Raw genomic sequence first — 14,605 nt, 5'->3', positions numbered from 1 at the left:
ATTTTTTTATGACATTATTTTGGTACCCATGTTAGGGTTAGAATTTCCAAAGAATTTAGCAAAGTATTTTCAGATTTTTAGAGATTTTATGCATGGAATTTAGTCAAAATATCATACATGGGGCTTTTCAGAGGTGGCTAGATCTGGAGCGTGTGTGACCCTGTGATAAAGGTTGTGTGATTACTAACTTAGTCTACTAATTGCTTTGGCATAATTCTGGGTAGGATTTAGGCTGGCCCTCTTTTGTTTGAGTGCTACCTGCCCCAGAGGCAGTCTGGATACAGTATAAAAAGGAAGCAAAGAATCTGTCACTGGCTTGCTGCTTGCTGCTTTCTGCCGTCCCTGCTTTGCCATGAACTGTTTCTCTTGTGTGATGGCCCTCTACTACACCACCCTGCCTTCGTGTCAGCTGATTATGAGCCAAAACTTCTACAAACTGTGATTCTAATTTAGATTGATTCCTCAGTCTTTCTTTGATTTTTTTGACATTAATACTGTCAAAATAAACTTTTGTAGAATATACCTCAATTTGTTTCTGTTTCCTCATAATTTTATTCAGGTTATACATTTTGGGCTGGAATAGTAGAACAGATACATATCAAAGATGCTGTGTCCTTCAGTACATTGCATTAAGAACTTTATGATTATCAGTTTAGTTTCATGTTGATGATGTTAATGTTGGTAACTTGTTTATGACAGTACATTAGGCTTATTTTCTCTCAGCTTAACATTTTTTCCTTTGTGGTTATTAAGTTCTTAGCTGTGGGGAGGTACGTTGACACCGTGTAACTGTTCATTTTCCCATTAAGCTTTCACGAAATAGTTTTTGCATCCCTGATGATACTTAGCTGAATCAAGTAGTACCCCAGTGGTTGCAAATAGTAGATTATTTTACGTTTTTCAAAAATTTTAGGAGTTTCAGATTTTTCTGAAATATCTTTATTTAACTGCTAGTGATAATCATAGAATTGTGATGTCATGGCTTTTTTTTTTTTTAATGCTTTTTAGGTTCATGTACTGGACAGACTGGGGAGAAGTGCCAAAGATAGAACGTGCTGGAATGGATGGTTCAAGTCGTTTTGTTATAATAAATACTGAAATTTACTGGCCAAATGGACTGACTTTGGATTATGAGGAACGAAAGCTTTATTGGGCAGATGCCAAACTTAATTTCATCCATAAATCAAACTTGGATGGAACAAATAGGTAAGATTTTTATGTTTTCTTTTTTAAATTTTAAGAAAATTTCTTGTTGGCTTCATTATTTAAACTCAAGGACGTTCTATGTTGGCTTTGTATGTCGCCTGATCTGTATTTTTGACTTTAGTGTCAAAGGGAATAAAGTATAGACATTGACTTTGATCTTTAAGAAAATAATGACATTTCTCATCTATCATTTAGCATTCAAAATTTATGGGATGTATTTTCTGCTTCCTTGCTCTGAGCTGTCTTATTTCTTTAATGGTTCTCAGCCCAGGGTTGGCCGGCATGGTAGCACATCCCTATATTCCCAGCGTCTGGGAGGCTGAAGCAGGAGGATTGCTGTAACTTCAAGGTTAACCTGGACTACACAGCAAGACACTCTCTCTTTTTTTTTTTTCTTTTTCCTTTTTATCGGTACCGGGGATCAAACTCACGACTGCCTGCTTGCAGGGCAGGTGCTTATGCCGCTGAGCTAAATCCCCAGCCCCCAAGACACTCTCTCTTTAACAAAAAAAAAAATTTTAAACCCAGAATTGTGTATCTACTCCATTCCAGAGTGTTTGAAAATGTATTGAAAATTTTAATTAATCCAATTACAGGAGTGCCTCTAGTATTTTAGTTTGTGGGAGACCAGGGATGCTAACTATATCACAGTGTGATGGATATACAATAGAACAGAGTGGTTTCACTCAAAGTTATCGATAGGCCATTGTACTACTTATGGAAACTTTCTTGGTAAATGTCTATATTAGGACAGGACTTCTTAGTTTGTTTTCTGTTACTGTAACAATGCCTGAGATTGGGTAATTTATAGAGAAAAGAGACTTATTTTGGCTTATAGTTCTGAAGGCTGAGAGGTTCAAGATTAGGCAGCTATGTCTAGTGAGGACTTTGTATTACAATGTAATATCTAAGGAAAGCAGCAGATCATATGGGTAGCAGAAGAGAGGAAGGGGCCAGGGAGCTAGATGCTTAGTAATAAGTTCCTTTGATGATAACTGATAACTGAAAGTAGTGTCTCATACTCTGTTTGTTTGTTTGGTACCAGGAATCAAATTCAGTACCTTGTGCTTTTCAGACAGATACTTATGCCACTGAGCTATATCCGTGGCTTCTCATACATTTTTTAATGGTTGTGCTCTTGATGCTGTTAAACAGGCAGTTAAAAGTTCAGTATGAGTTGAATATAAATCATAGCACAGATTTTGAAATTCAGACACATGGAATTTCTTCTCAGATCGTGCTTAGATTTTTGAAGACACAATACTTACATTCTTGTGTTTGATTATATGTATGTAGGTTATTGATGTTTGTTTCTAAGAGAGCCCCAGATTGTAAACATTTGAAAAATTTCTGAACTTTGAGAAACTTCAAGAATTTAATTAAAAAACTTTTTGTTACATTTTTTTTGGCCTCATTTCCAAAAAACTAAAGCGACTTAAAACATGATATTTTAAAATTAAAAATAGGTGTTTCAAAAGTACATATATTATGGAATATAAAAATATAATGGCTATGTTTCAACTTCAAATTTGGCAGTGAAACTCTAGTGAATCCTCAAAGTTCTCATACAGAACGTGATAATATACTGAATAGAAACAAAATTCAGTAGGATAGGAAAGAACAAAAGGGAAAGCAAAGATTATTTTCACAGAAGGATGGGGACTAGGTAGAAGATCTCAGCAACCAAGCTATCATACTTTTTAATAATCTGTGAAAGTTTAGGAAAATTAATATTACATAAACATAAGGAAGAGGAAAATATCAAGATAAATCCCATTTAAAGTTATCACAAAGAGATGGTTATGATGGTGTATGCTTGTAATCTCAGCACTCTTGGAGGCTGAGGCAGGAGGATTGTAAATTCAATCCTAGCCTGAGCAATTTAGTAACTTGGTAGGACCCTATCTCAAAAATGGACCTGTCTGGGAAGCATGTGCTCAATTCCTAGTAAAGGTGTGTGGGTTGGGGAGGTTGTTTATTGAAAAAGAAGAAAAGAATAAGGAACAGAAGGGCTGGTAATTTAGCTCAGTAGTTCAAGTTGTTGCTTGTGAAGCATGAGGTTAGGAGTTTGATCACTGGTACCTCCCCCCCGAAAAAGGAGGAATAAGGAACAGAATCCTTATATACAAAGCACCCCAGAGAAACATCACCACAGCAGAGGTCAAATTTGTGTTTAAAATTGTGCCAAAGTTAGTGAGAAACCAGAACAAATATGAAAGAATAATGTGAAACCAGAAAAATTCAGAAATGAGATGAGAAAACTCAGGAAAACATTATAAATAAAAGACAAATCATTTCAGGGGAGAAAGCACTGAACTAGGATACGTAAGACAGGATAAACAAAAGAAAAGGCCTTTAAATAAACACTTTATTTACAGGAGGAAAAAAGTAAATTTACCTAGTAAATTTACTTACTTTTTACCTAGTAAAAAGTAAAAAGACCTGATAACAGATCTAATAAACATATTCAAACAGCTTAAAGATTCTCAAAGAATTATAAAAAGATATAAAGTCAAGAAAATAATATTTGAACAAAATAGAAAAGCTGTCAACAAAGATAATCTAAAAAGAAACCAAAAATAAATTCTGAGTTGAAAAGTACAATAACTAAAGTGAAAAAAAAACCCACTAGATAAATTTAAAAACAGTTCTGAATAAGTGAAAAAACTATTGGTGACCCTGAAGATAGGACAAGAGAAATTATCAGAGATGCAGGAGCAAGAAAAAACAAGCTCCAGAAGCATGAATAGAGCTGGGTGGGTTAGAGGGACACCATTAGTGGGCCAGCATGCTGACTATTCCAGAAGAAGTGTGAAAGAAGGGGCCAGAGAAGTTATTTGAAAAGATAATGGCTGAAAGCTCCCCCAAATTTGAGAAAGACTCGAATATCAAGATCTCTTGTCTTTCTGCCAGGTTCCTCCCTTTGCTCTCTGCTTCCAGGCCACCATGAAGTGAGCTATTTCTCTTCCACCAGGCCCTTTGTCATGCTATTTCTTCTTTGGAGCTAGCTAACCTTGGACTAATCTATGAGCCAAAATGATCTTTCCTTAAGTTTTGGGTGTTGGGTATTGTGTCTCAGTGACAAGGAAAGTGACAAAGGTAGCAGTAAACTAATAAATTCAAAGTGCTAAATAAAGGAACTGTAAACTTACAGTACTCCTGTATCCAGCAGTTCTTAAAAAATGAGAGACAGGGAGTATAGGGGTACCTGCATGTAATCCCAGCACCCAAAAAGCTGAGGCAAGGACATAACTGTGAGTTTGAGGCCAGCCTGGGCTACAAAGTAAGTTCAAGGCCCGATTGAAGTGCATAGTGAAACTGTCTCTAAAACAAATCAAATCAAATCAAAACAAAACAAAACAGAACTGAGCATGGTGGCACATGCCTGTAGACCCAGTACTCTGAGCTGCTGAGACAAGAGAATTATGAATTCCCGTCCAGCCCAAGAAACTTAACATCTTATCTCAAAATTTAAAAAGGGAATGGGTCTGTGGTATAAAGGCCCTAGATTCAATCCTCAGTATTGACCTCCAGATAAAAATTAAAACTAAAAATAAGGGGTAACTTAAGACATTCCCAAGATAAACAAAAGGCAAGGGGATTTTTCAAAGTAAATTAACCATTTTTCAGTAAAGACTTTAGAACTTGCTGTGTATTATTCCTCCTGAAGAAGCTCAGTAATTAAAGTGTGACATGGCCCTTTTTATTGATTTAGTTTGTAGGTCTTCCATTTCTTGTTTTGAATCAGCTTTTTTTTTTTTTTTTTTCCTGTCAAGGCTCAGCTTGAATGCTAGCTAACTTTACTAAATTATTAATTCTAAATCTCATTGTGGGTTGGGGGTTTCGCTTAGGGGTGTAAGTGACTGCCCTGGCAAGCATGAGGTCATGAATTCGATCCCCGGTAACAACCAAAAAACACCCCAGATCATTGTTTAGTTGATTCCTTAGTTATCCCTTAATTATTTTTTAGAAACAGAAATCTGCTAGTCATGGTAATATGTTCCGTAATGCTAGCATCTTGGAAGTTGAGGGAGGAGATAAAAACCGTACAGTTAGTTATCTACACCTTTAAGAACAAGTCCTGATTGACTGGACAAATAAGTAAATGACCTAGGAGTGATTGTTATGTTTTGTTCGGCTTTTTATTCAGCTCTGTTAATTACATGTTTTCAATTTAAAACATTTTAATTTTTTTGCTTTGTTTATATTACTAGTTTCTTCTAGTACATAGAAAGTTTTGTGCTAATATCTGTTCTTCATAGGAAAGAATCTTTGTCAGTGTACTTTGCATAACTACTTTGAAGATAATGATACACAGTGTATTAACTATTGTTACTTTGTTTCATAAAGTAAAACATTTAACTTCTATTAAGCATTTACAGTTTAATAAGTATACCTAATTTTTGTACATTGTATGAGATCTTAGAAATATAAAAAAGCCATAGTTCCTACTCTGGAAAAGGTACTCATTTACAGAGCTGTTGAATAAGTAAATATTTATGAAATAGTCCACTAGCTACTGTGACAGCTAGAAAAAGAAAAATAACTTTAGTTGGAGGAGAACAAATTAAGGAAGACTGTGAAAAGGAAATGACATCTAAAGGATCTAATTACTGATTTTAAAAAGCTTTATTTAAAAACTAACATATGAAATGTTCATGTTTAAATATGTAAGACTTAATATCAAATACTAAATTACAGGCTGGGGATATAGCTCAGTGGCACAGCCACTGCCTGGCAAGTGTGAGGTTCTGAGTTTGAGTCCCAGTTTAAAAATGAAAAACAAACTAAATTAGCTTGGAAATACTGAAAAACATATACCCTAAATTTGAGGAATCATTTATGAAGCACTGTATTATTAAGTACCAAATATAGTGTGAAATTGCTTTGCATATGTTGCCATTTCATCTTCACAGTGACTCAGTGAGATAGATTATTATCTTTCATTTACAGACGAGGAAAACATCTTGCAGAGATGATGTAAGTAGTAAGTGTTGGGGGATTTAAACTCAGTTCAGTCTGGTTTTTAATCATGTGTTTTCAGTCAGTATATTAAAAAAAATCATAGGTTTCAGAGAGGAATTTTTGCTTTTGCCATCTTTATTTTCTTGTGTTCATTAGGGAAAATTTACCTCTTAAAGAGACACAAAGGAACCTTTAAAAGGTCTTTTTGTCTCCAAAGTTTTAAGAAATTGGATTATGTAATTTCCTACTTTTTAGGATGGTTGATGAAGTGCAAGTAACTTAGTTTTTATTATTCTTTATTTTTCATTTATATTTTTGTGTGTCTTGGCATCTTCTCAGAATTTATTCTTTGTGTCTTACCATGAAGAATTTTGCAAGACATTAGTGGGCTTGTTTAAAATTGAACTTAAAACTATGATAGGCTATTTTAATTAATAAAAATTACTCATTTAACACATTCACAATGGAACTGTAATTTGTCTGTCTTACTTTTGGGAAGCATGAACTACTTGTGGAACATGCACAACTGTCCCATTAGGTGGCTTTATATTAATTTTATTAGGAAAAATACCAGTAAAAGTGATTAGTTCTGTTTGTATCCCAGTGGTGCAGGCTGCCTAGTGGGTCAGTCATGCCTGTACCACTGGTGGTTCAAGCTGGCAGGAACATGTTGAAAGTGGAAGGATGCACTTCAGAAATAGGTATTGTGACAATTTTGTTTGCTCATTTGTTTTTTGTTGTAAATGAGAGGGAAAATAATCCGCTGAGGAATGGGACATTAAGGAGAAATTCTGATATAGGCTGATAGAGTGGCGTAAGTTTCCAAAATTAAAAGTTTGGCAAACTAAACATGCTGATGTTATATACCTGGCATTATGTTACTGCGCAACAATTTAATGAACTAGTTATCTGATAGATATTAATGATCATCAAGTAGCTTCCCAGATTATTTTTCATTAGTAGTTTATATTTTCTTTCTGTTAGACTCTTAGAAAACTTGGAATTTATAAAAATGTCGATGAAAAAGTATTTTCATGGACATTATTTTGACTCAAAACAATTTATTACTCTAGAATGGGTACTAATTATGTAATTCTGGTACTGCAAAATTCTATGCTTTGACACTTAACTCTCACTCCTTTTCCTTTTGAATAATATGTATAGTTAATGAAATTTCTGGGTCTTCTTTGTCCCATGAACATAGCTTAACAGTGAAGGATTTTGTTTTGCCTGCCTAAATTAGGAAGGTTAAATATGAAGAAGTCAGTTTGGGTGATTTTGCTGGAAGTTTGCAGGGGGACCTTGACCTGAAAGCTTTTTTAGCCCCATGTGTATATTTTCATTCATCGTTATTAAAATCCTAAGAAACGATTGAAGCAACAGGTTCAGATTCTTTGTTCTTCCGCATCAAGAAGGAATAAACCTATTGACGATTTAAATGTGCTTCCAGTGCCAGCTGTAACTCTTGGAATTTTTCTTATTGCTCACCTTTCTTCTCATGAAAATAACGTATTATGTGAAAGGATGGAAGATGTCAGTTCAGAAGTGATAGCAGAGGAGTGGGAATTGACAGCATTTGTGACACTTAGGCCTTTTCTGTCAAAGTGGCTTGTAGTGAACTTGAAGTCTGCCTCCATGTGAAGGACGATTCTGAAGGCCTTGGTGGGGTTTTTGGGACATCTTGAAAACATACTTGAATTTATCATGTGAATTATTTTTCAATTATTTTTCATAGATACATTGACCCAAAGGTAGTTGTTCTGCAAGATTTGTATGTGTTAATGTGAACAAAGTTTATTTTAATGGGAGCAAATGGTCTTATGAAGAAAATTTAAAAATAAAATTTTCTCTTTGCATTAATAGGCAGGCAGTGGTTAAAGGTTCCCTTCCACATCCTTTTGCCTTGACGTTGTTTGAGGACACATTGTACTGGACTGACTGGAACACACACTCCATTTTGGCTTGCAACAAGTACACTGGCGAAGGTCTGCGTGAAATCCATTCTAACATCTTCTCTCCCATGGATATACATGCCTTTAGCCAGCAGAGGCAGCCAAATGGTAAGTGATCTTAGTTTTTAAATCATAAGTTGGAACAGGCTTGCGCCAGTCTGATGTCTGGCTTTAGTGAGGATCAGGAGGAGGAAGAACATATCCAAAAGTAGTAGGAGGAAATGAAAAAGAAAAAAAAGATGGAAATACAGTTGAGGTTAAGCAATAGCCTAAAATAAACTATTTGTAGCTGTGTATTACTATTTACTAGCTTCCTTTTGTTTGGGGTAATGGAAGTAGAGAAAAAGAAATAAATTAAAAATTGAGACAACTCATTTGTTAAGCTTACACAGATGCATTTTTGCATGTGTGTTGGAATTTCTGTCTTTAGAAAACAGTTTTCCTGAAGGGGAATTGGTTATTTTAGATGATGAGTTTCAGTATCTCAGCTTGCCTGAATAAAGTACCTACTTAGACATTTCCTTGCATACTTTCCTTTCTTTCTCTCTTTTAAAGTTTTGCTTCTATTTTAGTCACCCTTTAAAATGACTTGGGCTGTGTCAGCTCACAATGACCTCTTGTAAGAGAGGAATGGAATTAGGTTTAGAAGGAATATGAGAATGTTAAGTGTTTGGCACTTGTGTGTAAATAAATGTCTGGCATGTGTCTGAGTATATTTCAGATTGTGTTCTGTAGCCAGAATGTTTTTGGATCATGTGTTGCTTTGTTTTTTTCCATTTGGAGGAGATAATCAAATATTGAATGTGTTATGTTGGAATTTGATGATCATGAGCCCACAAAAATATTTTAAAATGTGTTACTCTTTTATAACAAAGAAAATGTTTAATCACTCACAAATTTTTTTGTTCTCGTAGCCCTCAGGAGAAAGTTTTCACTGTGTGTTTTAATGACACTATTGATCCTTTCTGTTATACTTGAGAATTTGCAGTTACTTTTATGTTGCTGTCTTTTATATCATCTGTTAGTCTCTGTCTTCTGTTGGCTCTTCCCATGAATATTATTTGAATATGTTCATCCCATAGTTTCTATAGATTTGCTGATTAGTTTTCTCTACTTTTCAAAAAGAGTTTTTCCTCTTACTTAATCCATTCTGCATATCTCTTTCATATTAATCTTTCCAAGATACAACCTTTCAACATTCTAATTACTTTTCTTGGCTTTCAATATTATCCACTACAGTGTTCTCATCCTTTAGCTTTAGTTTCTGTTAGACAGTGAAGACCTTGACCCCACATCTTTGCTCTTTATTTTATCTTACTCACTGAATGGCCTCCAAGCTTTTATTCTTATGATGTTAACACATTTGAAATGTTTTTTTTTTTAATTTTCTCTTATATTTCAAGTCACATTTTACAAACTCCATGAAGTCTTTCTTCAGTTCTTCAAATGAGTGATTTCTGCTTCACTCTATACTCACAGTCTATAATGTGCAAGATGATATTTAAGGTTCACTGTTTTGTTTCTTAGTTTTATTGTTTATTGATTTTTGGCTTACCAATTAGATTGTAAGCTCTTTTAGAGCAAGGATTTCCTGCTTTGCTTTTTGTTTGTTTCTCTTTGGATACAAAATGCCAAGTTAATTCTTGATGATTAATTCATTTCTTTACAGATGGTTTGGTAGTCAAGCACCTGGATAACATTTGGTAATAATTTTGGTTTATCACTGTTGCTCATGTTACGGTTGTTAACCTTTGTGTACCTAGAATGAGGGAGGTCATCCATAATCATTGGTATTAATCAGTGTGATTTATATTTGACAGCTACAAATCCATGTGGAATTGATAATGGTGGTTGTTCTCATTTGTGTTTGATGTCTCCAGTCAAGCCATTTTATCAGTGTGCTTGCCCAACGGGGGTCAAACTTCTGGAGAATGGAAAAACTTGCAAAAATGGTAAGATGATATTATCCAAGAAAAAGAAAACTTCATGAGAGCATTTGAGATTTTCTGATTTATTTTTCTATAAAAAGTTTTATAGGTTACAGTGTTTTGGGAAACCAGTCACTCAAATGGTTATGTAGGAAGAATGTTTTATGTCATCTTTTGAATGCTATTTTATAAGCTTATTATTTTAAATCATGCTATTTTTGGAAAAAAGTATATACTATTTTTGTTCTCTATCAATTTTTCATAATCACTGATAGCAGAGTTGATCCATGTGAAAATGAATGTCTCAAAAAATATTTTTAATAGTAGATAGCACTTGTAAATAAAGAATTTCTGGAGGGAAAAGTATTCATTAAATTTTAAGCTACAAAGATTATAATGGGAGAGATATATGTATTTTCTAGCAAGTGACTGAATATTTTTAATTGCTTTCTAATAATGACACAAGTGCTCTCAGAAGAAACAAAAGCCATATCATAGTGCTGAAAGCAGTTTCTTTTTCTACTTAACCACCATATTTTGCCTCCTCTTATGCATAATTCCCTATAGAGGAAGGGCATGTTGGAGAAATACACTGATTTAGCACATTTCAAGGGACTTATGATTTACAAGAACACCAGTTTTTTCTTTTTCTTCTTAATGAGAATGTTATTCTTCATTCTTACCCTTATTGATCACCATCTGGTTCTCTAGCAACCAGCAAGACCTGATAAGAAAATAGTTATATTTAGCAGTAGCTTCTTTATCTAACTCTGAAAAGCAGAAGCCTTTATTTCAGAGTGTGTTAGTGTGTTCCTGGCAAGGAGGTCAGGGAGTCAGAGAGATGGAATTGAGTCTGTGTACTGGATATTTGTTATGACTTGGCATTGATAAATTATCCTCATAGTCAAAGGTGAAGTTGGCTGGCTCTTGTCAGATGGTTTCCATGGCAAACAATAATTTGATTTGAATTTAAAACAAAAGGTTTTTTGTAATGTTGCTTTTTTTGTTTAAAACTGTAGCCTGATTTTAAAACCAAGATATTTTAGCAATAGTGGCCTGTTTCTCATAATGGTACAAATGTACATGTTTAACTAGTTTTGAGTTTCAAAATTAGTTTGAGGTGTACATTTGGCAGGTAGAAACCTTAAATTAACTATTTTGTTTTGGTCATTGCTCAGATTAATAGCTCCATGGCTTTTTGTTTGCAAAGTTTCGACTGGTTCCTTTTGGTACTTAGTAGGGGCATTGAATTGTCCAGTTACTTCTACTTGGTGCCTACTAGGGCACTTGGGGTAATATTTTCTTCAAGTCAGAATAAATTTATAATTAGCCCTGTAATCAGATAGCTGAGGTTGAGAAACATCATTGATTTCCTTAGTTTTTGCATCTGTAACTGATTTGATGCTTGAAGTTTATATCCTAAAAAAAAATTTTTTTTAATAGTAATTTTTCTTGCTCTTTCAATTATTAAGTGGCTTACCAGTTTCATTAGTCTTGGGTATTTTCTGTGGAGATGATTTACTTGTACACTAAAAATCAAATGGAAAAATTGAGTTTAATGCTCAATTATGTTTTCATTGAATTTTGATTTGTAAGTCATAAATGTGACTTACAACTCAGTGAAACAAACATTTAAAATCTGTCTTATACATAATAATTAGTTAATTTAAAGAGAGTATTTATATGCTTAATACTTTCCTAGTTTTCACATTTATCACTGTTAATTCTCAGCAGCCTTAGGACATTTAGGTGAAAAAACTAGACTTTGAAAGATTTGATGTTTTTGCCTAAGTCTATATAACTGCCTGAATCAAGTTCTGTTGGGTCCACAACTCTCATGTTTTTCTTTTTCTCTCTATTCACTGCTGCCATGAGCATTTCCTTCTTTATAACTTCATTTGTCCTCAATTGTGTCAAGTATTGCCCTGTGTTTTTTGATGAGATAACTTTACCAAGAATTAATTTACATATCATAAAATTCTTCCATTTCAGATGTACTATTTAGTGATTTTTCAAAATAAATTTACAGTTGTGCAACCATTACTATAATCCAATTTTATAATATTTTCATCAGCTATAAAGATTCTATCTAACAAAAGAAACCAGAGAGTGGATAAAACTTGCTTTAGAGTTTACTCATCATAGAGTTTGGCTTCATAGTGGGCTTTTCCTATTTCACTGTGTTACTTTCCACATCTATTCTAAAGAGGAGCGGGAGTGTGGGGGTAGGGCGTATGTGTGTGTTCTTAAAGAAATTCTGCATTTACATTCTTTATTTTGTCTGAGGCTTTTAAATGATTTCTTCTTTATTTAATTTGTTCTAGGTGCCACTGAATTACTGCTGTTAGCCCGCAGGACAGACTTGAGACGCATTTCTTTGGATACACCAGATTTTACAGACATAGTTCTGCAGTTAGAAGACATTCGTCATGCCATTGCCATAGATTATGATCCTGTGGAAGGCTATATCTACTGGACTGATGATGAAGTGAGGGCCATACGCCGCTCCTTCATAGATGGATCTGGCAGTCAGTTTGTGGTTACTGCTCAAATTGCCCATCCTGATGGTATAGCTGTTGACTGGGTTGCACGAAATCTTTACTGGACAGACACTGGCACTGATCGGATAGAAGTGACAAGGCTCAATGGGACTATGAGGAAGATCTTGATTTCAGAAGACTTAGAGGAGCCCCGAGCTATTGTGTTAGATCCCATGGTTGGGTAAGAAGCTCTGTTGTTTCTGTTTTTAATAGGTATCTGAAAACGTTAACTCAGCATGAAGTACATGCAATTTATGTTGGTTTTTAATAAATAGCTCTATAATGGCTGTTAAAAGGTAGTAATTAGAATGAACTCTCAAAAATTGCTTTTTTGGGAGCCTATAACATCTTGAATATTTTTCTCTCTAAATGAACTTAACGCATGCTGACTTTGGGAATTGTCTGCAGATTTTGCTTAGGTTGCATAATGACCATGAAAAACATGGAAAGAAATTTTCAGCACACTTCTTCTCCCCAATAAGATTGTATTTCAGTACCTACAAAATGAATATATTTTACTTTATATTTCCCAAGGTACATGAATAACTTGGCTCCCAAAACCTTGTCAGGCCCTGTTGCTTTACTTCATGTCTTTATTATTTAACCTTAGGTCCCTGACTAGAGTGCAGGGAAGCATAAACTTGTACATACATCTCAATTCTATTGTTACTGTAAGATTTATTCTGATGACAGACATAGTGACAAATTGTTATACCTCAGTGTGGTATGCTTTAGACCCATTTAGTTGTTCAAAAGCCACAGGAATCACTGTAGGAAAAATTATTTGGATAGTTCATTTTGTCATATGAATATTTCTATGAAGATAACCTTTTATGTTAGAGATTTAAGAGCCATTGAGAAAAAGTTCAAAGGAAAAGCACAAATTTTTTTTTAAAGAAAAATTATTAAATTATGCTGGGTGTGGTGGCATATGTCTGTAATCCGAGCACTTTGGAAGCTGAGCCACAAGAATTGTTTCAAGTTTGAGGCTGGCCTGGTCTACAAAGTGAGTTCAAATGCAGTTTGAACTTGGAGAGACCCTGTCTCAAAATAAATAAGCAAATTGAACTATTATTAGGCATTTTCAGGACCAATTCCAGAAAATACTGATATAAAAATTTGTATGTTAGTATTACAAATATTTTAAACATGTTTCTCAGATATTTAAGTCCTATTACTTTTTCTTGAGGATGTTGACTGTTGGTAGCAATGTAATGTGTGGGGTGAATCTCACATGTATTATTTATTTTTAGGTCATTTTCTCTATTCTTTTGTAGGTACATGTATTGGACGGACTGGGGAGAAATCCCGAAAATTGAGCGAGCAGCTCTAGATGGCTCTGATCGAGTAGTATTGGTTAATACTTCTCTTGGGTGGCCAAATGGTTTAGCCTTGGATTATGATGAAGGCAAAATATACTGGGGGGATGCCAAAACAGACAAAATTGAGGTTTGTTTCTTGCGTTTTCACTTTAAGACCAGTTTTTTGTATTTTCAAGTTGCTAGTAACTTGGTGCAGATATTCCTGCTTGTACTAGTACCTGGGGTTCCAGAGATGCCTTTTTATAGAAATTTTACTGAACTACATTTCTAGGGCTAATACATTCTCATCTACCCAGTCCTAGGATTCCTGAGTGATATTGGTATGAAAAATGGCCATTTATTTTTAGCTTTGAAAACTTATTTAAGTGATTTTACTCATTTTGAGTAAAACTCTGCCTGACTTTTCCTAGAAGCAGTTTCTGCAAACCAAAATTGTGTAAGACCTGTACTAGAAGAGGTAGCAGTCCTAAGTTAGGAAAACAAAGCACTTGTGTGTGTGTGTGTGTGTGTGTGTGTGTGTGTATATATATATATATATATATATATATATATATATAAAACTTTGGTTGCTATTGGTATTGGAGTGGATGGGGGAATGCATTAAATATTAAAGTGGTTACATGTGAACAACTTTTAAATTGATTTATGAACTCCATGGGAGAAAACTTGGGAAAAATATTTACCATGTAGTA

The 14,605-nt window shown here is 34.4% G+C and overlaps 1 protein-coding gene across 3 annotated transcripts in view; it reads left to right on the top strand.

Annotated features, from left to right (window-relative positions):
• Positions 1-14,605, top strand: part of Lrp6 (LDL receptor related protein 6) — a 147,715-nt gene that overhangs the window by 67,397 nt on the left and 65,713 nt on the right. For all 3 annotated transcript variants that reach the window (XM_023565292.2, XM_063238243.1, XM_013153063.3), the window contains 5 exons: positions 1,009-1,206; positions 8,035-8,231; positions 9,944-10,075; positions 12,376-12,772; positions 13,869-14,040. In XM_023565292.2, coding sequence (XP_023421060.1) covers positions 1,009-1,206; positions 8,035-8,231; positions 9,944-10,075; positions 12,376-12,772; positions 13,869-14,040 — 1,096 coding nt within the window. The remainder of the gene's footprint in view (positions 1-1,008; positions 1,207-8,034; positions 8,232-9,943; positions 10,076-12,375; positions 12,773-13,868; positions 14,041-14,605) is intronic.

This window comes from Cavia porcellus, unplaced genomic scaffold (genome assembly GCF_034190915.1).
Source record: "Cavia porcellus strain 051 isolate PalLab524CR breed Dunkin Hartley unplaced genomic scaffold, mCavPor4.1 scaffold_27, whole genome shotgun sequence".
Lineage (NCBI taxonomy): Eukaryota > Metazoa > Chordata > Mammalia > Rodentia > Caviidae > Cavia > Cavia porcellus.
This window is presented reverse-complemented; position numbering and strand designations above follow the sequence as displayed.